The sequence below is a fragment of the Macaca nemestrina genome, chromosome 1, assembly GCF_043159975.1.
Source record: "Macaca nemestrina isolate mMacNem1 chromosome 1, mMacNem.hap1, whole genome shotgun sequence".
In the NCBI taxonomy this organism is placed as follows: Eukaryota; Metazoa; Chordata; class Mammalia; order Primates; family Cercopithecidae; genus Macaca; species Macaca nemestrina.
Window position 1 is genome coordinate 202,072,902 of NC_092125.1, and position 25,210 is coordinate 202,098,111.

At 40.9% G+C, this 25,210-nt stretch overlaps 1 protein-coding gene across 2 annotated transcripts; it reads left to right on the forward strand.

The window, feature by feature from the left end:
• The first annotated feature begins 1 nt into the window (after position 1).
• LOC105494622 (protein tyrosine phosphatase 4A2) lies at positions 2–10,647 on the forward strand. Of its 2 annotated transcripts, XM_071096955.1 has the most exons (5): positions 2–133; positions 3,105–3,197; positions 7,242–7,372; positions 8,964–9,038; positions 10,305–10,647. In XM_071096955.1, the coding sequence occupies exons 1-5, from the start codon at positions 38–40 to the stop codon at positions 10,411–10,413; spliced, it is 504 nt and encodes a 167-aa protein (XP_070953056.1). In that variant the 5' UTR covers positions 2–37; the 3' UTR covers positions 10,414–10,647. The 2 variants fall into 2 exon arrangements, with proteins under 2 accessions (XP_070953056.1, XP_070953059.1); XM_071096958.1 differs by lacking the exon at positions 3,105–3,197 and having other exon boundaries at positions 9–133.
• The last annotated feature ends 14,563 nt before the right edge of the window (positions 10,648–25,210 follow it).

Below are 25,210 nucleotides of genomic sequence, written 5' to 3' on the forward strand. Positions count from 1 at the left end.
ACACTCACACGCACGCTCACACTTTTTATTTGCCATAATGAACCGTCCAGCCCCTGTGGAGATCTCCTATGAGAACATGCGTTTTCTGATAACTCACAACCCTACCAATGCTACTCTCAACAAGTTCACAGAGGTAAGATTGTAGCGTGGTCTACTTTTTGGATTGATTTCTAGGTAAAATCCCATTAAAAAATTCTCTTAGCACAAAGCCATTTATTTCTGTATTCGGAGTATGGATGGTCATCCTGCCAATCCTGGTTTGAATTGGGTTGGGTTAGTTACAGCAGATTTTTTCAAGAACATTTATGGAATTTGGGGACTGTAGAGGTATCTAGTAGTGTTTTTTTCTGTGTCCTTTCTACATTTATTGACAGGTTTTTTTTGGTCAAACATTCAGTCATAAAAATAACATTTTTTGAACACAGTATGCACCCAGCATTATAATAAACAGTGTTACACATTATGCAACAAGCAATGTTTGTGCTTAAGGTCACAAATACAAAAACCCTATCAGGTGTAGATACCATTATTATTTCCCTCTTACCAATGAGGAAACAGGTTCAGAGCCATTTAGTAATTTGCATAATGGCACATAGTGTGGTGGAACTGCTGTACTTGCCTAGGTGTCTGACACTAAAAACCATTCTGTACATACTTCAGATATTCTAACCACCTTTGATGAAAAGACACCAACCGCCAGACTACTTAGTTGTAATAATCATATACAAGGGTCCAGAAACTTGGGGGAAGGAAAGGTGGTAGAGATAGTATTTTTATGTCAGATCCTTAATATTTTTTCTATTGGTAGGAGAAAAATCTCTTTGTACTTCTTTGAGCAAACATTTGAACGTAAACTTTTTTTTTTTTTTTTGAGGCAGAGTCTTGCTCTGTTGCCAGGCTGGAGTACAGTGGCGCAGTCTCGGCTTACTGCAAGTTCCGCCTCCTGGGTTCATGCCATTCGCCTGCCTCAGCCTCTCCCTAGTAGCTGAGACTGCAGGTGCCCACCACCACGCCCAGCTAATTTTTTGTATTTCTAGTAGAGACAGGGTTTCACCATGTTAGCCAGGATGGTCTTGATCTCCTGACCTTGTGATCTGCCGCCTCAGCCTCCCAAAGTACTGGGATTACAGGCGTGAACCACTGTGCCCGGTCTTTTTTTTTTTGAGATGGAGTGCAGTGGCATGATCTTGGCTCACTGCAACCTGCGCCTCCTAGGTTTAAGCTATTCTCCTGCCTCAGCCTCCCAAGTAGCTGGGACTACAGGCACGCGCCACCACACCCAGCTAATTTTTGTATTTTTAATAGAAACGGAGTTTCACCATGTTGGCCAGGATGGTCTTGATCGTTGACGTCGTGATCCGCACGCCTCGGCCTTCCAAAATGCTGGGATTACACTGCGTCTGGCCAGAACATAAGCTTTTTCATCATTCTTGAGTTGTTGAGTTTAAATGATTTCTCTTGCTGTATTTATGGAGTAGACTTAGAAAGGTGGGTGAACTCCTAGTGATTCTCATTTTATAGATGGCAAAACTGAGACCACAAGAGGTTTTGACTTGTTTAAGGTCACAAATACCATAAATTCTATCACAGCTTTTCAATGAATGGCTATTACAGAGTTTATTTTAATGGGATTTTATTTGTATTTTGAAACATTTAAAAAATTCCTGACTTAATACTTCTACCTTTCCTGAGTGTGTATTATAAGAAGGCCTTTTTGTGAAAAATGAAGTCCTTTAGCAATTAAAATAATTTTACACTTTAAATAACTAAATGATGGACCCTTCTTAAAGAATATCACTGTGCCTGCTTATTTATACTTATAATTCTCTGAGCTTCTTAACTTTGTATACACAGTGTACAAGTTGATTCTAGGCCTGGTATGCCCTCACATTGTTCAGTTAGCTTTAAGCCTGGCTGAATTGTGTGGTACTATTTTCAACTTGTGGATTCCTTGGCCATAGACTTCAAAAGTGGCACAGGCCACTGTCCTGCAACTATAAAAAAGATGTTGGTAGCCCCTTGAAGATAGGTAGTCATTGGGTTAGGCATTCACCATAGGGAGAGTTTTAAAGGAGCAAGGCTTCTGGCTATAATTGCATTAGCTGTCTTTTTAATATACCACTTTTTCTCCTGGTTTCAGAATTTTATTTCTTTAAAAAAAGCAGTGTTTATTTCATAAAAATAAAAAGATACAGATGAGCAAAAAATTTAACATTTAATTGTTAATAACTGGCTTCTAGATGTTTTTCTCTGCATATATCTGTGTATATTCATAAATGCACATACAGATAGGATCACACTATATATTTTTAAAAATCTTTCCCCATCTTCCTTGGTATTGTTTTTGTAGCTGTCATAGTGTTCACTATATGGATGTGCCATACTTCTTTAATCATTCCCTTATTTTTGGACAATTAGTGGTTTCTAATTTTTCACCATTCCAGTTTGTGGTGAACATGCTGTTACCTAAATCTTTGTATATGTCTTTATTTCTTTTGTATAAACTCCCAGAAGTAGAATTTTTAGGTCGCAGTGTATGTGAACTTTTGTGTAAGTTTTTGTGTTATGCTACCAAATTGCCCTTTAGAAAGGTGAGTCTTACACTCCCACTGAGATTTCATCAGTGTCCATTAAGTGTGTAACAACAGTGAGAACAATTCTGATCTTTGTCTAAAAATGATATCTCATTGTTTCAATTTATAATAGTACATTTCTTTTGTTTTTTTGTTTTTTTTTTTTTTTTGAGACGGAGTCTTTCTCTGTTGCCCAGGCTGGAGTGCAGTGGCACGATGTCGGCTCACTGCAACATCTGCCTCCTGGGTTGAAGCAATTGTCCTGCCTCAGCCTCCTGAGTAGCTGGGATTACAGGCCGGTGCCACCACGCCCAGCTGATTTTTGTATTTTTAATAGAGGCCGGGTTTCACTATTTTGGTCAGGCTTGTCTCGAACTCCTTACCTTGTGATCTGCCTGCCTCAGGCCTCCCAAAGTGCTGAGATTACAGGTGTGAACCACCGTGCCCAGCCTATAATAGTACATTTCTACGTTTTTGGCTGTAGGTTTTAAAAACAAGTTCCATTATAATTTTTTTTTTTTTTTTTTAAAGGAACTTAAGAAGTATGGAGTGACGACTTTGGTTCGAGTTTGTGATGCTACATATGATAAAGCTCCAGTTGAAAAAGAAGGAATCCACGTTCTAGTGAGTGTGTAGTATTTTAACTTTTTCACGACAAACAAGTTGTATCTTTCAAACATAAATACTTATAAAACTAAGCCAGGTGCACTGGCTCACACCTATAATCCCAATATTGTGGGAAGATCACTTGAACCTAGGAGTTCAAGACCAGCCTGGGCAATGTGGTGAGGTCTCATCTGTACAGATAATTAAAAAACTGGTGGGGCATGTTGGTGCACACCTGTGGTCCCAGCTACTTGGGTTTTTGAGGTGAGGGAATCACTTGAGCCCAGGTGGTTGAGACTGCATTGAGCTGTGGCCACGCCACCACACTTCAGCCTGGGTGACAGAAGGAAACTCCATCTCAAAAAAAAAAAAAAAAATTTAAAACTTGGTATTAGGTGGGCATGGTGGCACACATCTGTAGTCCCAGCTACTTGGGAGGCTGAGGTGAGAGTATCGCCTGAGCCCAGGAGGTCAAGGTTGTTGTGAGCCTTGATTATGCCACTGCACTCCAGCCTGGATGACAGAGTAAGACCTTGTCTCAAAAATAAAAACAAAAAAACCCTGGCAGTAGTACTTTTGGATTTTTTAAGGTTGTAGTGGAAAATACGTTATTGATAGCAATCTTTCAAATTCCTTTGGATTAACAGATTGGCAGTTTTGTTCGTTTGTGCTCTTAAAGCCTAAAATCGTAGTATTTTCAACTAATAAAAAACAAAATTTAGTGCTCCTATTTTAACAAAATGTAAATTTGCAATTTTTATTTTTTAGGAAATTAATGCAATATTTAGCTTTGTTTCTTGGCTACTAATTTAAATATAACAAAAGTAATTTCCATCAGACATTCTTAAGTCCATATGGAACTCTGCCACTTTGCAAGTACGAGATTAGTTACTTAATATTTTGTGGATAACTTGTAGGGGGCAAAAAGGTGGGATAAGAGGATGAGGAGAGGTAGGAGGCATCTTGTTCCAGAGTAATCAACATAGTTTCTGATACTTTTTGTTAGGTTTCTGAGGAGCTTTAGGTGATTAGATTTCTTACCTAGCTCAATTTGAGCACAAAGTGATTGGAGTTATTTTAAATTAAGTTCCTTTTTAGCACCAAAATAGGCTGTTTCCTTATAGCAAATGGGAGCGTCAGATTAGTTAACATTTTATTCTTTCTTCCCTAAGTTGTAGGAGCAGCTTTTAGGAGCATGTAATGAAATGATCTTGTAGTTTTAGGTGTCTTTAGGCTGTTGGTTTGATTGTGGGAAGGTTATGTAGTAGGAAGAGAACTGGAGATTTTATATAGGTAGTTAGGTAAGAAGAAGGTAATAAGGAAGATACTGGTTTAAGGTTATGTTCCTGCTTTTTACTGAGAGGTAGTTCTGTAGTCTTTATTTTATTGGTCAGTGGTTGGGAAGGCAGTTGATGCAGAAAGAATAATGACCTATTGGTAAGGGACTTCTCTCATATCTGATCCATAAAGTTTCCTCATATCCATTTTGGTGAAAACAAAAACTAAATAGCCAAACGTGTTTTAAAAAAAAATGTTTTAGGGCCCTGTGTGGTGGCTCATGCTTGTTCCCAGCACTCTGGGATTCCAAGGTGGGTGGACCACTTGAGCCCAGGAGTTCCAACACTAGTGGGGCAACATGGTGAAACCCTCTCTCTCCGAAAAATACAAAAATTAGCTGGACGTGGGGGCATGCGCCTATAGTCCCAGCACTTGGGAGGCTGAGGTGGGAGGATCACCTGAACCCGGGAGGTCAAGGCTGCAGTGAGCTGTGATTGTGCTGCTGTGCTCCAGCTTGGGTGACAGAGACCTTGTCAATCAATCAGTCAATCAATAGTGTGTTTTAATAGTTTGGCATGGTGATAATTTGCTTGCAGTCAAATTTCTAAATGACTTTACTGTCCACTGCTGGAAATCACTGGGAATGAGTATAAACGTGTCAAATGCAGCCCTGTGTTTAAAAAATAGTAATAAAATTTAAACTTCTGAAAATAAGCTGCATACAAGTTTATTTTGCTGCATTATGAATATGTTCTCCAGTGAACAAAAATCAACTTGTTTTGACAGATGGCGTAGTGAGAAAATGACTGGATTGACCATAGTCTGTTTGAGTCAGTAATGTTGGTAAATATCTTTGTGAAATAGAAATGAACTAAAGAACTTGAACTAGTTTGTAGAAGATAATGGTAGGCCTAAGATTTATTCCAGGCCTTTAAATTTAGGTTTTTGTTTTGTTTTAAATAGCTGTGATCTGGGAAATGCAAATCAAAAGCACAATATGATACCGCCTTACTCCTGTAAGAATGGCCATAATTTAAAAAAAAAAAAAATAGATGTTGGCAGGGATGCCATGAAAAGGGAACACTTTTACACTGCTGGTGGGAATGTAAACTAGTACAACCACTGTAGAAAACAGGGTGGAGATTCCTTAAAGAACTAAAAGTAGAACTATCATTTGATCCAGCAATCCCACTACTGGGTATCTACCCAGAGAAAAAGAAGTCATTAAAAAAATAAATAAAAAAACCCAAACAAATAAATAAATAAATAGCTATGATCAGATAAAATGAAAGGTTTAACTTACACTTGAAAAAACAAGGGCATTTAGCTCAGGCTTGGAATTTCCTTTTCCCAGACAGAGATTTTAAGAGTTAATCTACTTTTGCTAGGTGAAGAGGGTTTTGGAACATTTCATGGTAAGAGGATATCCCCAAATAAGGCCTGTCAATCCTTTGAATGCTCTTGCAAACCAGACACACATTGGAATAGACTAATGGGGTTTTTAGCTGTATCAGTTTGAGGGTCAAATGTTTCTAAATGATTAATGATTTTTTAAAAATAGACACTACTTATATGAGTAAGTGAAGCATGTTTTATGTTGTTTCTTAACTAGGTGCATTTTAGGGAGTATTAGAGGAAGTAAGCTCTTGACTAAGGTACTGGTTTTATTGCCATTTACAGTTAAACTCTAGTGCCATTTATAACAACACTGACAGTCTAATTACGGGTCGTAGTTGTCAACTCAAACATGTACTGTTATGGCTAATGGGCTACATGAAGTGTTCTAGTGGTGCCAATAATGAATGCAGAATCAATTTAATGCTCTGTCACTTTTTTCTTTTTCCCCCTCTAGTATCTTAAAGTGTCCTTATGCAATCTCATTAGAATAGCCATATGTTTTAAAAAAAATTCCTAACTGTTTTTGCATTTCTGTCCTTGAAGCTTAGATGGGAGGAGGGAAGGCTTATAAAATGTCAGTCCCCAGTCCCCCTCCTCCACTCCCCTTTTGTGTTGGTTTCTTAGGACCTCTTGCTAAGTAGTGAGGAAGATAAACCCCTGCCTGTACTGTAAATGCTCGTGGGATTAGTCTTAATTGAAAGATAGCCCCCAAATAGGTGAATACAGAAAGAGAAAGGGATACTTGACAAAATGGTCTCCATTTGCCCAGGACCCTGTCATGCAGCACTGTCCTTGTTAAATGGGGACATATATAATTGCTGCTTGCCTTTTAATAAGCACAAAGATGGTAGTATGTTTCTGTTATGATTTACTAACTATTGGAGATTTCTTATCAGATAACCTTTCTCTAAAGATGTCATAACTTAGTTATCTTCAATTATAATCTTCAGTTATCTGTAGAGATCAATGAAACACCAGTTGATATGCTTTGCCAGAGTGGTCTTTTAAATCATGTTGACAAATGTGCTGTATCCTCTCTTACTTTGTCTTGTCTTTAATTACAGTTTTGTCTATTATGTCTAATTACTATATTCAGATATCATATTTGGGAGAACACTGGCTCTTATGACTCTGATAGAGATTTCTGTAAGTTTTTGTAAATTTAGATGTGTGTGACACTGCATTGAGAAGGCTAATTTATTTGGCAAACTTTAATTTTAATCCTGGATCATTTTGCAGCAATGATCAGAATTGTGTTAACAATAGGTATATATAGTGCGGTTAGTTCAGTTAGGCCTGCCGTGTGTACTCTGCATAGCTATTTTATATTAGAATGTTAATCTTGGAGAAGATACCAAATTAATGTAAAAAGTGATTTCTTTTCAGGATTGGCCATTTGATGATGGAGCTCCACCCCCTAATCAGATAGTAGATGATTGGTTAAACCTGTTAAAAACCAAATTTCGTGAAGAGCCAGGTTGCTGTGTTGCAGTGCATTGTGTTGCGGGATTGGGAAGGTAAACTCTTACCCTTATTACCCTTTTTGTCTGAATTCATTACCATGCCTAAGTTAGTTGAAAGTTTCACTTTGGTAGGTATTTGCATATATTATACGAAGTAACATTAAATTACCTGAAAGGAAAGGAAATGAGAAGAAAAACTAGTGTAATGATTTCTCAGAATAGGCTGTTCGTTTCATCTGGTTGTCTGATTCTGATGCCAGCCTGGATTTAGTGGGTGTTTTATTTTTCTCCCTATTTCAAGTAATCAAAAGTTCAGGTCACTGAAATAGGCAACAAAATTAAAATAATTTTAGAGTTTGATGAATCTATACATGGGTAATTTTGTACTGAGATGAATGGGAAGTTAATAGGTAGAGAACAGATATCTGAACTCTTGAAAGGAGATGTATGGGCAAGAATTGACTTTGATCTTAAAACCTTTTCCCCTGAGCATTGCTTGGAATGGTGTTGCAATGCTGTCATCAACGGCAGATTAAATGCCAATTTAGGATGCACACTTTGACTCAGAACATTAGTGTAGGCTGCCATTGCCTCAAGGTGGTGGTGACTCAGGCTGTTAGTTCTGCTCTGCCCTTTTGTTTGCTATTTTCCTTTTTTGTAGTGTGGTACTGTTCGTTCATAAGGTTAGAAGTTTTAGTCCTTATACTGACCATTGAAGATAATGTAACTTGACTTGACAGTTTTATAACTAGTAGCTATCCTAGTTTTAGGTATTCCAAAATTGGTGCACTGTATTGGGCTTTATAAAAACATCATTTCCTTTGTTAAAATTTTTTAAAAAGATAGAACTTTTCCTAGTCATCAATTCTTGGGCATTTTCCTAGCTCATCAAAAGGATTTACTTGAAAAAGTCTAGCACCTTTTTAGCATTTGATAAGGAAATATTAAAATCAATTGGTAATGAAAATTCTGACACACTGGAGATACGTAATATGTTTGGCCATTTATTTTACTGTGATAATGGCTAAAGACCAATGAAGGATTTTTGATAATATCTAGTGATGAGAAAATTTGATACATAATGTGATGTTTTAAAGAGTGAAGATCTCTTAAGGTTTAGAATTTTGTGCTTTACTAAAAGTAGATAATCAGGCTGGGCACTGTGGTTCACACCTGTAATCCCAGCACTTTGGGAGGTGGAGGCAGGCAGATTGCTTGAGCCTAGGAGTTCAAGAGCAGACTGGGTAACATGGAGAAACCCCATCTCTACTAACTACTAAAAATACAAAAATTAGCTGGGCATGGTGGCGGGCACCTATAGTCCCAGCTACTTGAGGGACTGAGGCCAGAGGATCCACCTGAGTCTTGGGAGGTCGAGGTTGCAGTGAGCCATGATTGTGCCACTGCATTCTGGCCTGGGTGATAGAGCGAGACCCTGTCCGTCTGTCCCCCCCCACCACCAAAAAAAAAAAATCATAGAATTTATGATGATGAGATATATTTACTATATTAGGCAGATACCAGCTACTTTAGTATACAGGAAAAAGAAAGCTCATGTATTGCATTGGTAATATGCAGTTACAGGTTTTTTAAAATCCTTCATTCCAAGACTTACAAATACTTACATATGGGTTTCTTTCTGCAGGGCACCTGTGCTGGTTGCACTTGCTTTGATTGAATGTGGAATGAAGTACGAAGATGCGGTTCAGTTTATAAGACAGTGAGTATGAAGTTTTGTGTTCAGAAACACAGAAAGCAAGATCATGCATGAGGAAGGAATTATGGAAGCGATATTCATTTATAGTATGGGATAATTTGCTTTTTTTGGCTTAAAGTATTATTTGAAGAAGTAAAAAATTTAGAGCAGGTGATAGAGACTCAGTACAGCTGGTTTCCAGATTTAAAAAGTTTTCTAATTTGGACATTATAGACTGTGTCCAGTATATTGTTTGAGTATCTAGGAATCTCGAAAATGCCCCTTTTAATATATTCCAAATACCTTCCAAATACAATTCTCTATTAGGAGGAGGCAAGAAGAACGTGTAGAGGAACAGTTAATCACCTGGGACTCTTTTTTGTTTTTGAGATGGAGTCTCGCTCTGTTGCTCAGGCTGGAGTGCCGTGGCTCGATCTCGGCTCACTGTAGCCTCTGCCTCCTGGGTTCAAGCGATTCTCCTGCCTCAGCCTCCCAGGTAGCTGGGACTACAGGTGCGCACCACCATGCCCAGCTAATTTTTATATTTTTAGTAGAGACGGGGGTTTCACCATGTTGGCCAGGATGGTCTCAATCTCCTGACTTCATGATCTGCCCACCTCGGCCTCCCAAAGTGCTGGGATTATAGGCATGAGCCATCATGCCTGGCCTCATCTGGGACTCTTAAGTGATCTATTCAGGGACAAAATCAGGATGCAGGATCTTGACATTGATCTGAAATAACGAGTCATGCTATTTTGTTATGCAGAATTCTTTGACAATTTTTGTCTTGCCTTTTCCCTTTCGACCCTTCCTTTAAAAAAAGAAAACGAAAGAAAAGACTATTTGCGACAGAGCATGAAATATATGGTAGCGGCTAGGAAGGTAACATATTTCAAGGAATGCTATCTGTGTATGTCTTGAACCTGTTTCTTCATCTGAATATTATTTTTTAGCATCCTAAATTAAAAACTTGCTACCAACTCTAATCTGAAGAATACATCAATCTAATTGGAAGAATGTAGTCAGATGTTGCTGGATAAACTATTCTGATCTTTATTAAATGGTTAATAGACTATAATGATAGTCAGCAAGAAAAATTCTTCTATTCCTTCTAGGAGGACTTAGAAAGTTCACGTTGCAACTTATCTCTTTAAGAAGTGTTGTAGTATGGGAAATACGCTGGTTTTCAGCTGTGTGGAATTAGAAAGGCCTTCGGATGTAAATAATGCATTTCAGTGAATCAGACAGCCTTTTTTTACATGATAAAGTTTGCCATTCTTGTATTTTCAGAAAAAGAAGGGGAGCGTTCAATTCCAAACAGCTGCTTTACTTGGAGAAATACCGACCTAAGATGCGATTACGCTTCAGAGATACCAATGGGCATTGCTGTGTTCAGTAGAAAGACATGTAAACGAAGGCTTACTTGATTGTGGCATTTAGAGGGAACTCTTGGTACCTGGAAATGTGAATCTGGAATCTTACCTGTGTCATCAAAGTAGTGATGGATTCAGTACTCCTCAACCACTCTCCTAATGATTGGAACAAAAGCAAACAAAAAAGAAATCTCTCTATAAAATGAATAAAATGTTTAAGAAAAGAGAAAGAGAAAAGGAATTAATTCAGTGAAGGATGATTTTACTCCTAGTTTTGGAGTTTGAATTTCTGCCAGGATTGAATTATTTTGAAGTCTCCTGTCTTTTTAAACTTTTTCAAAATAGGTCTCTAAGGAAAACCAGCAGAACATTAGCCTGTGCAGAACCATCTTTTTGGGGAGCACACTCTTCCATTATGCTTGGCACTAGATCTCCCTGTGGTGGGATTTTTTTCCCTTTTTTTGTGGGGGAGGGGTGGTGGTATATTTTTCCCCTCTTTTTTCCTTTCCCTCCTACACCTCCCTTTTCCCCCTGATCCAAGTTGTAGATGGAATAGAAGCCCTTGTTGCTGTAGATGTGCGTGCAGTCTGGCAGCCTTAAGCCCACCTGGGCACTTTTAGATAAAAAAAAAAAAAAACACCAAAAAAAAAAAAAACAGTGACACATATATATATTATATGATCCAGGTGGTTTTTAGTCTTTACTGATGAAAGGGTGTTCATGTTAGTTTCTTTTCCTCAAAACCCTATCTAATACTAGGCAAAGTAGCCAAGAGCCTTTTGTTTTGTTTTTATTTTGATAAATTAGTGGGGAAATTAAGTCGGCATTTTAAGAGGAGTCTCTTCTCAACTTAGCTGAGTCAAATTCTTCTCTTCCCTAACCAGTGAAACTAAGTGGATATCCCAGAAACTTGTCTTCTAAAAGGGAGGACTCCAGGCCATCAATAAAGATGTCCAGGGAGTGAGCGTACTTTCTACACCCTGTAGAATTGTGGGCTGTAGCGTTACTCTGATTTTCTGTCTAGTATCAGAGAATGCTGGTAGCTTAAAATTTTTATTTTAGGACTTGTACTCTGAATTTTCAGGAACCATCAGAGGAGTAGCAGCAAATTCACATATTTTCGATTTGAGAAATGCTTGTGGTGTGTGTTTTCCAAACTGCCCCCTATGTGTAAAGTTCAGTTTAACCACTGATTGCCTTGTTATTACTAGGTTCTTTTGAGATTTAAAAAAAAAAAAAAAATCCCTGGTTTAAAACCAACAATGATGCCTAGTGAGCATGTGTCCACAGGCCATAACAGGGTAGAAGAGAGACATCGCACAACCCAATGAGTAGCGAAGGGACTGTGTTGCTTGTGAAGCGGTGTAGTACCATTTTTGCAGATTGTTTGCTGGGTTTAGCGTACTGATCTAGAAAAGCTGTTTTTCTGCTCCTTTGTGGAAGGCAGTTACGATCAGGCTGCATGGACAGAGCAGGTAGAGGGGCACCATCAGGGGCTCTTGCACTATTTTCTCCTCTAAATATTACATACTCAGTAGTGCCCTGCTTCTAAGGCTCTGAATACAGGCTTAAAGTCATCTTGTCCTGCTGGAATTTGCTGTGCAGAGCCATAAGCCTCCCATTTTGTTAGTGTCAGCTAGGCCAGTAGGAACAGACCGGGACCTTGTCTCACACTGATGATACCTCAAATGTTGGCCGGCTATGTGAACTGCCTATTTCCTATTGCTGGAGTTTTGATTTTTAACTAAATGCAAATCTGTAGATTCTCTCCTCTCCCATCCCAGAAAACAAAACAAAATAATGCTTTTTGAAATTGTTTATAGGACTTTAAAACATAATAGTATATCCAAAATTCTTTATTTCAGAACACAACAATAGATTCCATTAATATAGACTCAAGATCAAAACAGCATACCTGCTAAGATAGATGGTGTTGACTCCACTGGGTTTTGATCAATACAATAACAAACCTTTTCCCTTTGACACACTCTGAATTTTGTTGTTTGCGGGGACGGCGTGTGTGTGTGTGTGTGTGTGTGTGTGTGTGTGTGCGTGCGCGCGCAGTGTCCATCAGTATCAGTGCCTGCCTGAGTTAGGAAAATTACATTCCTGGTTCTGTATTGAGGAGAAGGATGTATAAAGCAACATGAAACATTAGCCCTCATTTTGTTTTAAAGACTAATGTTAATTGTTCTTAAAACTGGATTTTTTTTTCATTAAAATTAAAGCAATTTTTTTCTTTTGGATTTAATGAAGTATTGCTAGCTGAAGCCAGTTTGACATAGAGATGTCAGATTGATTTGAAAGGTGTGCAGCCTGATTTAAAACCAAACCCTGAACCCTTTTAAAGAACAATAAAACGTATTTTACACGCTCTTTGTGCATTTTTTCCCTCCATCCTCATGAGTTTATGTCTGTGCTTCTAAAGCAGAGTTTAGGCTGGGCGCAGTGGCTCGTGCCTATAATCCCAGTAGGGGAGGCCAAGGCAGGCGGATCACTTGAGCCCAGGGGTTCAAGACCAGCCTGGGTAACGTGGTGAGTCCATCTCTACAAAAAATTTTTAATAATTAGCTGGGCATGGTGGTGTGTACCTGCAGTCTCAGCTACTTGGGAGGCGGAGGTGGGAAGAACACTTGACCCCAGGAGGTTGAGGCTGTAGTGAGCTATGATCATGCCACTGTACTCCAGCCTTGGTGACAGAGACCCTGTCTCAAAAAAACAAAAACAAAATGTCACTTATATGTGTTCCCCGTTCTTTGCCTGCTATTCTCAAGGACTGTTTTGGGTCCTGCTAGTTTACTGCAAGGAGGTAAAATAGTTAGAGGCTTGGAAATTCAAAGATTTTATGTCACTGAGGTGTTAGTAAGAGCCAACTTAACCATAGCTGGGATACATCTAGTACATTTTCTGGTTCAGTTCTTGTATATAACCCTGTAGGAATTCAGCATCTTGTCAAAGGCTTGGTTTATACCATAGATGATTATTTTTTAGAGACAGAGTCAGGCAGTGCTTCCCAGACTGGAGTGCAGTGGCTATTCACAGACTCAATCATCGCGTACTGTGGTCATCCTGAGTAGCCTGTCACTGCACCCAGCTTATTTATACCATAGGTTTTGGTGGAGCATTGCAACTTTGTACTTGAATTGGTATTAAAGAACAATGAGGAAGTAACAACTCTATATTAATATATCAGAACTTGGGAGTGTGGTATTTCCCTTTCACTATGGGTAAGCATCCATCCACCCAACTAACAACATGCTCAGATACTAGGAAAAGATGCGACACTCATTTCACTTTGGAGGACCTCAGTCTGGAGGGGGTGTCAGATATGTAGACATAAAACAGTTACAGTGGGTGGTTATAGTAATGATATTTATAGTTCATTGATCCACAGCCTGGGCAACATGGCCAAACCCCGACTTGACAAAAAATACAGAAACTAACTGGGTGTGGTGGCGCACTACCATCTGGACCACAGTCCCAGCTACTTGGGAGGCTGAAGTGAGAGGATTGCTTGAACATGGGAGGTTGCAGTGACCTGATACTGGGCCACTGCACTTCATCCTGGGTGACAGTGAGACCAGTCTCAGAATTCATTGATCCTGTCACTTGTCTTTACTTCTTTACCTTTTCATGTCCCTCATTACCTAGCTTAGACTCTCTGATTCATTGTGGCAATCACTCAGCTTTTCAGCCTTGCCCCATCTCTTGTTTCATTGTACTTCCCTGGCTAAACTCCATTTTTGGTTAAGTTCGGTACTTCACTTTCTGTTCACTTAAGTACTTACGCAACTGAACATGCTGTTTCAGTCTCTCTAAGGTCATGACCTCCTGGGGCCAGGTGGTGTGCACCTAGTAAGTCTCAAGTTACTCAGGAGGCTGAGGCAGGAGAATCACTTGAGCCCAGGAGTTTGAGGCTACGTTGTGAAATGATTGTGCCTGTGAACAGCCACTGCACGGCATCCTGGGCAATATAGTGAGACCCTGCCTTGAAAAATAAAGCTATGACCTCACATGGGCCTCAAAACCTCTCAATCCTAGTACATTTCTCTATCCCATTTACACTTCTTCTTAAATTTTTAACAGCTTTGCCATTCTCTCAGCTTATGAGTTTTTTTAAACTTAGAAATAAAATTTTCACAGGCTCCTACCATCACATCTACTCACCCACCTGCATCTGTGCTACTGTCTTTCTTCTAGTTGCTATAGACAGACTGTCCTTGCCCTATTTTTTTTTTTTTTTTGAGACAGAGTCTTGCTCTGTCACCCAGGCTGGAGTGCAGTGGCGCAATCTCAGCTTACTGCACAATCTCAGCTTACCGTAACTTCCTCCTGGGAGCAAGTGATTCTCCTGCCTCAGCCTCCTGAGAAGCAGGGATTATAGGCATGTGCCACCAAGCCCAGCTAATTTTTGTATTTTTAGTAGAGACGGGGTTTCACCATATTGGCCAGGCTGGTCTCAAACTCCTGACCTCGTGATCCGCCCACCTCGGCCTCCCAAAGTGCTGGGATTACAGGCATGAGCCACTGCCTGGCCTGTCCTTGCCCTATTTAAGGCAAGCTCTTTCACTTGTGTGCTAAATTCCATCCCTTACCTGTTCAAAGAGCCCTGATGTGTAGCCATTTTCCTTCTCTGTCCTGCTCATTAACTTTTCCCCGTACTAGATCATTCCCATGAGCCTACGAACATGCTAGTATTTCTTCCATATTAAAAGAAATCCTTGTTTGACCCCACATCTGCCCCTTCAGCTACCATCCCCTTTCTTTGCTCTTCTCTAGTACAACTTGAGAGCTATCTAACTATACTCTGTACTTCTTTCTTTTGAGCTCGCACCAATGAGCATTTTGACTCCACAGGAACAGCCCGTGTAAAGATCACCAGAGGCTGGGTGCAGTGGCTCATGCCTGCACTTTGGGAGGCCAAGGCAGGCAGATCACGTGAGGCCAGGAGTTCAAGACCAGCCTGCCCAACATCGTGAAACCCTGTCTCTACTAAAAATACAAAATTAGCTGGATGTGGTGGCACATGCCTGTAATCCCAGCTACTCTGGGTGACTGAGGCACGAGAATCGCTTGAACCTGGGAGGCAGAGGTTGCGGTGAGCCAAAATTGTGCCTCTGCACTCCAACCTGGGCAACAGAGTGAGACAGTCTCAGAAAACAAAACAAAACAAAACAAAAGGATCACCCCAATGGTCAATTCTCACAACTTTTTTTTGAGGGTCTTGTTTTGTCACCCAGGCTGAAGTCTAATGGCATGATCATAGCTCACTGTAACCTTGAACTCTTGGGCTCAAGCGATCCTACCTCAGCCTCCTGAGTAGCTAGGACTACAGGTGCATGTCACCGTGCCCAGCTAATTAAAATTTTTTGGTTGGGCATGGTGGCTCACGCCTGTAATCCCAGCACTTTTGGAGGCCGAGGCGGGCAGATCACCTGAGGCCAGGAGTTCGAGATCAGCCTGGCCAACATGGTGAAACCCCGTCTCTTCTAAAAATACAAAATTAGCTGGGCATGGTGATGCATGCCTGTAGTCCCAGCTACTCCGGAGGCTGAGGCAGGAGAATCATGCCATTGCACTCCAGCCTGGGCAACAAGAGCGAAACTCTGTCTCCAAAAATAAAATAAATTTTTTTTTTTTTTTTTTTTGAGAGACTTAGTCTTCACAGCCTTTTTTTTTTTTTTTTTTTTTTTTTTTTTTGAGATAGTCTTGCTCTGTGGCCCAGGCTGGAGTGCAGTGGCGCGATCTCGGCTCACTGCAATCTCTACCTCCTGGGTTTAAGTTATTCTCCTGCCTCAGCCTCTTGAGTAGCTGGGACTACAGGCACATGCCACCATGCCCAGCTAAGTTTTGTATTTTTAGTAGAGACGGGGTTTCACCATGTTGGCCAGGCTGGTCTCGAACTCCTGACCTCAAGTGATCCCTCCGCCTCGGCCTCCCAAAGTGCTGGGATTACAGGCGTGAGCTGCCGTGCCTGGCCAAAACATAGTCTTTTTATGTTGCCCAGGCTGGTCTTGAACTCCTGGTCTCAAATGATCCCCCTGCCTCAGCCTCCCAGGGTGCTGAGATTATGAGTATGAGCCACTGTGCCCACCTTCATAACTTCTTTGATATGTCAGCATATGGTACAGTTGACCACTTCCTCTTTGAAATGCTTCATTTGCATGTAGGAAAATAATGCCTTTCTCCCCTAAACCCCCCAAAATGTCCAGGTTCTAAATCCCTGGAACCTGTGAATGTTATCCTGCATGTCAAAGGGACTTTGTGGGTGTGATTAAGTTCACAATTTTGAGATGGGAAGAATATCCTGGATTATCTTGGTAGGCCTGATCTAATAGCATGGGTCGGCAAAAACAGAGAACCTTTCCTAGCTGAGGTCAGAGGGAGATGTGTCTAGGATAGAAGGATCAGAGATTATTTGAAGGTAGAGGGAAGGGGCCAGGAGCCAAGGAGTGACGGCAGCCTCGAACCTGGAGAAGGCAAGACGATAGATTCTCCCTACAGCCTCCAAGAAGGAACTTAGCCTGCTAACACCTTGATTTTGGTTGCATGTAGGATTTCTACAGAACTGTAGAATAAATCTGTGTTGTTTTAAGCCACAATGTTTGTGATAATTTATTATAGCACCAATAGAAAACGAATGCAGGTTTTTGCCTCTAGAACACCACACTCCTGAGTTTTCACCTAGTTGAGTGACCACACCTCAGTTTGGGTTTCTGGTTCCTCATTAGCTTCTACACTTCTGTTCTATCTCCCTGGACTCTACTCTCTGGACTCTAGACCCATATCCAGTACCTCCCTGTCATCTCTCACTGATGTGTATAGTTGAAACTTAACTTCAGTCCCTGCTGAAATGTTAGCTTGAATGAAGCTTTCCATGACCACCCTATTTGTCCTGCTATGCTTTACTGTCCTCTATAATACCATCTCATAACCTTTTTTTTTTTTTTTTTTTTTTTTTAATTTCACTCTTGTTGCCAGGCTGGAGTGCAATGGTGCAATCTTGGCTCACTGCAACCTCCACCTCCTGGGTTCAAGCAATTCTCCTGAGTAGCTGGGATTACAGGCATGTGCCATCACATCCGGCTAATTTTGTATTCTTAGTAGAGACAGGGTTTCTCCATGTTGATCAGGCTGGTCTCAAACTCCTGACCTCATGTGATCTGCCTGCCTCAGCCTCCCAAAGTGCTGGGATTACAGGCGTGAGCCACCATGCCCGGCCTCAACTTTTTGATTATATGTTTCCCCCACCAAAATATAAGCTTAACAAAGGCAATACTGTTTTTTGTTTTGTGTTTCATTCACCATATCTTCAGCACCTCAAATAGTGCTTGGCATGCAGCAGGTACTCAGTGGATACTGAATGAATGGGTACAGATAGAGACAGACTGATGATGGTACTATGACACTAGGGAGTAACTAAAACTGCCTGGGAGCACATCAGGAGATGCTGCAGTGGGCATGTTTGAGCTGGATTTTGAAGGATGAGATAGAAAAGGTTGATATACAATGAGATAGCACGTTCCATCCATCAGAATGGCTATCGTAAAAAAGATGGGCAATAACAAGTCTTGGGAAGGGTACGAAGAAATTGGAACCTTCATACATTGCGGGTAATGATATAAAGCGATGGTGCAGTCACTTTTGAAAAACAGTTGAGCAGTTTCTCAAAAAGTTAAACACTTGCCATATGACCCAGCAATTCCAATATGTCCAGTATTCAATTCTAGGTATATACAAGGGAAATGAAGACATTATGGTTGCATGGGCTAGGGCGGGGACAGGGTTTCTTTCTGTGGTGATCAAAGTGTTCTGGAATTAGGCAGTGGTGATGGTTGCATAACAGTGTGACGGTATTAAATGCTGCTAAGTTGTACACTTACAAAGAAAGGTTGATGTGGGGACAGTACATTTCAGGTCGAGGAAATAATACAAGTGGAAGTATGAAAGAGCATAGTATGTTGGGGAGAAGGGGCAAGATTTGGTCTCTTTGGAGGGTTTGGATTTGTGCTAGGCAGGTTTGGTTGTCATCAGACTAGAAGAGATGCTAGACACTCCTTCCTTGTGCCTCCCCGTCTACCCGCAAGGCCACAGATGATTGGATCAGGGATAGACAGTTGACCCAACTGCTGACATTGGCCAGAAGATTCTCAATTTCTTTTTTTCTTTTTCTTTCTTTTTTTTTTTTTTTCTTTTTTGAGATGGAGTCTTGCTCTGTTGCCCAGGCAGGAGTGCGGTTGCATGATCTCTGCTCACTGCAACCTCCGCCTCCCGGGTTCAAGCGATTCTCCTGCCTCAGCCTCCCAAGTAGCTGGGACTACAGGCGTATGCCACCACACCTGGCTATTTTTTTTTTTTTTTGTATTTTTAGTAGAGATGAGGTTTCACCATGTTGGCCAGGCTGGTCTCGAACTCCTGACCTCAAGTGATCCACCTGCCTCAGCCTCCTAGAGTGCTGAGATTACAGGTGTGAGCCACTGCGCCCAGCCCAGATTCTCAATTTCAACTGAGGTAGACTCTTGGATATGAGGGGCCAGTAGGGCCATTGTGTATATTGGGTCATATGTGAGATGAGTAGACAAAGGACAGAAGAAGGAGGATGGAGAAGCAGCCCAGGGGAGAAGAGAGAAGAGACTGTGGCCTGGGATTAGGGAAGCAATGCCCCTGAATTCAGAGTTATTTTTCATAAAGCCCAGCTGCATGTCCTCCCCTGAAGTCCTTTTGATGGTTTCTGTCCCTTCCCTTGCCCCTTGTTTAAAATAGCTTGAGTCTTTTTTTTTTTTTGAGACAGAGTTTCACTCTCGTTGCCCAGACTAGAGTGCAATGGCGCAATCTTGGCTCACTGCAACCTCCGCCTCCCAGGTTCAAGCAATTCTCCTGCTTCAGTCTCCCTAGTAGCTGGGATTACAGGCATACACCACCACGCCCGGCTAATTTTGTATTTTTAGTAGAGATGGGGCTTCTCCATGTTGAGGCTGGTCTTGAACTCCTGACCTTGGGTGATCCGCCCGCCTCTGCCTTCCAAAGTGCTGGGATTACAGGCATGAGCCACAGCACCCGGTCGAGTCAGTTTCTTAATAACCAAGAGAGCCTTGACTAGAAGGGATTATACAAATAGCATGTTAAATGCTGTGACTAAAGCTCCTATAGGTAGAGTGGTGATTTATGCTACATCCTATACACTATTCTAGGCACTGAGGATATAGTGGGAAGCAAGAAACACGCTCTGCCCTGGTAGGGCTTACATTCTACTGGAGAAGATAGAGAATAAACAGGTACACCAATTAGTAATCTATTTTCAGATGGTGATCAGTGCGACAAAGACAGGAAGAAAATAAAACAGGTAAAGGGATAGTGACTGGGGTTATATGTGATAGGAGTGGTTGGGGAAAGTCTGTGGAAGGTAAAAGGAGCCTGCTGTGTGCAAATGCTATGAGAAGATACTGGAAGCACTTCCCACACAGTATGTGTAGCAGTACGTGCAAAGTTGAAAGAATAGGCTTGGTGCGTTCAAGGAACATCAGTGTGGGTTTTATGGTTGGAACATAGCAAGGAGTGAAGAATAAACTTAGATAGAGATCAAATTGTGTTGATTTGATGAGGCTGGGAAGGTCGTTGGGGTCATATTGCAGAGAGTTATGTATCATGTTAAGAAGGTTGAGGCCAGGCGCGGTGGCTCACACCTGTAATCACAGCACTTTGGGAGGCTGAGGCAGGCGAGTCGCTTGAGCTCAGGAGTTTGAGACCAACCTGGCCGACATGGTGAAACCCCATCTCTACAGAAAATACAAAAATTAGCCAGGCATGGTGGTGCATACCTGTAGTCCCAACTACTCGGGAGGCTGAGATGGGAGGATTGCTTGAGCCCAGGAGGCAAATGTTGCAGAAAGAAAGAAATTTGAAACTTTATTGATCATTTCTCAATCTGGAGAAGACATCAGATTCAACTATGTGGTTTATTTAAAATGTCCATGTCCAGGTACCACCCAGATCATTCTGAATCAGTCTCTAGTTGTGAATCTGCTTTGGGCGGTGGGGAGCCATGAAGGTTGGTAAGCACAGCAGTTACATGCTCAGATCTATGCTCAGAAAGTTATTCAAGGAGCTCCTTAAATTAGAGACCATACCTGTTATAGTACAAACCAGTTCCTGATTTGTACTATGCATGCAACAATAATCAGCTGAATGAATGAGAATGAATTGGAGAGACTAGAGGCTGAGAGACCATTTATGGATGGTGGGTGGATGGTAGTTGCAGCAGTTCAGGACAGAAGTGTTGGGGCCTTAACTAAGGGAGCAGCAGATGGGGTAGGAGACTCTTTCCTTTTAGCCACCGGCTCCCAGATCTACATGAAAAGGTAGCCAGCATATCTACATGCTAATTTCTTCCCTCCTCTTCTCCTTCCCCTTCCCCTTCCCCTTTCCCTTCCCCTTCCCCTTCCCCTTCCCCTTCCCTTCCCTTCCCTTTTCTCTCTCTCTCTCTCACTTTCTCTCTCTCTCTCTTTCTTTTTTGAGATGGACTCTCATTCTGTCGCCCAGGCTGGAGTGCAGAGGCACGATCTTGGCTCACTGCAAGCTCTGCCTCCCGGGTTCATGCCATTCTCCTGCCTCAGCCTCTCGAGTAGCTGGGACTACAGGCGCCCACCACCACACCTGGCTAATTTTTTGTATTTTTAGTAGAGACGGGGTTTCACCGTGTTAACCAGGGTGGTCTTGATCTCCTGACCTCGTGATCCGCCCACCTTGACCTCCCAAAGTGCTGGGATTATAGGTGTGAGCCACCGTGCCCGGCCTACATGCTAATTTCAAAGGATTAACTTACAGGGATATCTGGCCATGGGAAATATTTGTAAAACCACCCTTAGCTCTTATTTTCTTCACAGATCACACTTGCAAATGAAAGTAAATAGAGTCTTCTTCACTACTTGCAACCCTGCTAACCACCCCAAACAGGTTGACAGAAGTGTGATATTAGCCATATTACTTCTTTTTCCTTTGCTATTTTGGGGTCTGGCAGTCAAGGAGATAGAGAAACAAAATGATAATACTGGCCATCATCTGTTGAGTACTACTGTTCTTAGAATTTCATAAGAATGACCTAATTTAATCTTCATAGGCTACTACATAGACCTCATTGCTAATCACATTTTATAAATGAGAAAATCAGGAGGTGAAGTAATAGCAAGTGGGTGGCAGGGGCAGTATTAGAATCTGGGCCTGGGCCGGGTGCGGTGGCTCACACCTGTAATCTCAGCACTTTGGGAGGCCAAGACAGGTGGATCACCTGAGGTCAGGAGTTCGAGACCAGCCTGGCCAAAATGATGAAACTCTGTCTCTACTAAAAATACAAAAAATTATTATCTGGGCATGGTGGCAGGCACCTGTAATCCCAGCTACTCTGGAGGCTGAAGCGGGAGAATCACTCGAACCTGGGAGGTGGAGGTTGCAGTGAGCTGAGATTGTGCCACTGCACTCCAGCCTGGACCACAGAGTAAAACTCTATCTCAAAAAAAAAAAAAAAAAAAAAAAAAAAAAAAAAAAAGAAAAGAAAAGAAAAGAAAAAAGAATCTGGGGCTGATTTTAAAACCAATGCTTCACTGCTCAGTTGCACTGCTGTGGAGGAACGGGAAGATGTTTCTTGGGGATCTCATGTTCAGGATGTTGCTGTGAATTTTTGCACTCGATAAGCGTTCCTGTTAATTGAGTTGCATCTTTATGTTAGGTGTAGCTTGGACACGCACACATGCATGTGTGCATATAGCAGTTCTATCTCATCAGTGGATTTAACTTATGCAAACTGTGTGTAATGGGCCCTGTCAGTAACAAACCAGGACATTTGAGCAGAGTGGTTTATAGTCTGTAATTGGCTTCCTATTACTGTTGGCTGGTTCTCCTGCACATCGAGTATTATACCAGGATTGGCATTTGATTTAAGAAATTTTCAAATTGATTTTATCTTCAGTGCATTAATGTGTGGCCTAAATTCCTGCAGAGGCATTAGATAACCAGCCTGGACATGCTTTAGCAATCACAGCTAGATCTGAGCTGCCAGTGCTACAGCTTTTATTCAGCACAGATAAATCATTTCTCTGAAAACACTTTTCTACCTAAGTCTTGTGACTGAGTTTTAAGGACACCTCAAGTTTAGGCTCCTTGAAACTGGAATATACATATTCTCCAAATCATGCAAAACACAAAAATGGGAATTTGTTAACACCAGTACATTTAATCACTATCATCCTTTTGGAACTGAACACATAAATATTCAAGGAATGGTGTGGAAACCAACCTAATTTTCAAGGGTGTAGAATTGTGATGCCTTTTAAAGTCAGGAAATATGAAATATGACCCCAGTTATGAAAATGCTGTAAATGTGGCTGTACACAGAAAACTAGAGAATGTTCTGCAATTTCCTGTAGATTAGCATAGGTAAATGTTTTTGGTAAAAAATTTTCAGCTCTAAAAGCACAGAATAGATCACAGCTGCATGAAAATACTAATTAATCATCTTTAATGCTTTTATGCAAATGATTATATTTGACTTTCGTTTAGAATTGCCATTAACACCTGGAACCCTAAGATTGATAACAGGTAAAATTTTCATGAATACATAAATTAAAGAGTTGAATCATGTTTAGATTAATTTATAGCACCTATATTCATTACTACAAGTCCTCTTGAAATTTAAAAATTATGGGATGAGACAGAAAATAGGGAAGAGGAGATGGCCTTTGAACTTATCAATTTTTTTTATCGGTGATGAAGGATGAGCTAAACTTGTATTTTTTCTACTTTTTGCAATAATTTGCCCAGGTGTTATGTGTGTTTGTACTACAGAAGACTTTTTAATTATTTCATGTTCTGAGATAGCACTTTTTTTTTTTTTTTGAGACAGAGTCTCGCTCTGTCGCCCAGGCTGGAGTGCAGTGGCGAGATCTCGGCTCACTGCAAGCTCCGCCTCCTGGGTTAAGTGATTCTCATGCCTCAGCCTTCCAAGTAGCTGGGATTACAGGCGCCCACCACTAATTTTTGTATTTTTAGTAGATACGGGGTTTCACCATGTTGGCCAGGCTGGTCTCAAACTCCTGACCTTGTGATCTGCCCGCCTAGGCCTCCCAAAGTGCTGGAATTACAAGTGTCAGTCACTGCACCTGCCCTATTGTTCTCATCTTTATTATTATTTAAAAAAAAATTTTTTTTTAGATGGAATCTCACTTTGTCACCAGGCTTTTGCTGTGCAGAAGCTCCTTAGTTTAATTAGGTCCCACTTGTCCATTTTTGTTTTTGTTGCAATTGCTCGTGAGGAATTAGCTAAAAATTCTTTGCCAAGGCTGATGTTGAGAAGGATATTTCCTGGGTTTTCTTCCAGGATTTTATAGTTTGAGATCTTACATTTAAATCTTTAATCCATCTTGAGTTGATTTTTGTATATGGTGAAAGATGGGGTTCTAATTTCATTCTTTTGTATATGGTTAGCCAGTGATCCAAGCACCGTTTATTGAATAGGGAGCCCATTCTCCATTGCTTGCTTTTGTCCACTCTGTCAAAGATCAGATGGTTGTAGGTATATGGCTTTATTTCTGGGTTCTCTGTTCTGTTCTATTGGTCTATGCATCTGTTTTTGTACCACTACCATGCTGTTTTATTTACTCTAGCCTTATAGTATAGTTTGAAGTCAGATAGTGTGATGTCTCTGGCTTTTTTTTTTTTTTTTTTGCTTGGGATTGTTTTGGCTATTTGGGCTCTCTTTTGGTTCTATGTGAATTTTAGAATAGTTTTTTCTAATTCTGTGAAAAATTACATTGGTAGTTTGATAGGAATAGTGTTAAATCTGTAAATTGCTTTGGGCAGTATGGCCATTTTAAAGATATTGATTCTTCCCATACATGAGCATGTAATATTTTTCCATTTATTTGTGTTGTCCCTGAGTTCTTTCAGCAATGGTTTGTAGTTCTTTTTCTAGAGATCTTTCACCTTTTTGGTTTTCCTAGGCATTTCAATTTTTTCATGGCTGTTGTAAATGGGATTGGGTTCTTGATTTGACTCTCAGCTTGAACATTATTGGTATATAGAAACGCTACTAATTTTTGTACGTTGATTTTGTATCCTGAAACTTTACTAAAGTTATCAGTTCCAGGAGCCTTTTGGTAGAGTCTTTAGGGTTTCCTAGGTATAGAATCATATTGTCAGCAAAGAAACGAAATTTCCTATTTGGAATTAGAAATTTTCCTATTTGGATGCCCTTTATTTTATCTTGTATGCTTACTTTTTAAGTGTACTGTCTTTTGCATGGTACATGATGTTTTCTCCGTTTTACACACTAGGGCATGAAAGCTCAGAGAAGGTAAGTAGCCTGCCCAGTCTCACATGTATTGTAAGTGGCTGAGCCTGAATTCTAACCTGAAATGTCTAACTCAGAAGCTCTGATCACACTGCTGTACCACAGTCCCCTTGCATTCAATAAATGGAAGCTATTATTATGAACTGAGACCAGGTTGTCTCCTGAGGACACTTCTTTCTCTGTGACCTAACAAATGGGGACTACTCATTCTCCATATACTACGGGCCAGTGAGAACCAAGGAGTCAGCCCCCTGCAGTCACATCCAGACCATTGTTCTTGGGTAGTACCAGCTTGAGATAGTTATCGTCAGGCTGTTACAACTACTCATCCTCATTGCTACCTTTCTCTCAAGGCATGGAGTCCTCTCATCACTCAATGCATGGAGTTTCTTGGGCCTTACAGACCCACATCCCTTAGTCATTCTTTTATCCTGCATGAATTCTGTGCCTCTTCCAGCCCTCTCAGTGCTGAAGGCCTTTAC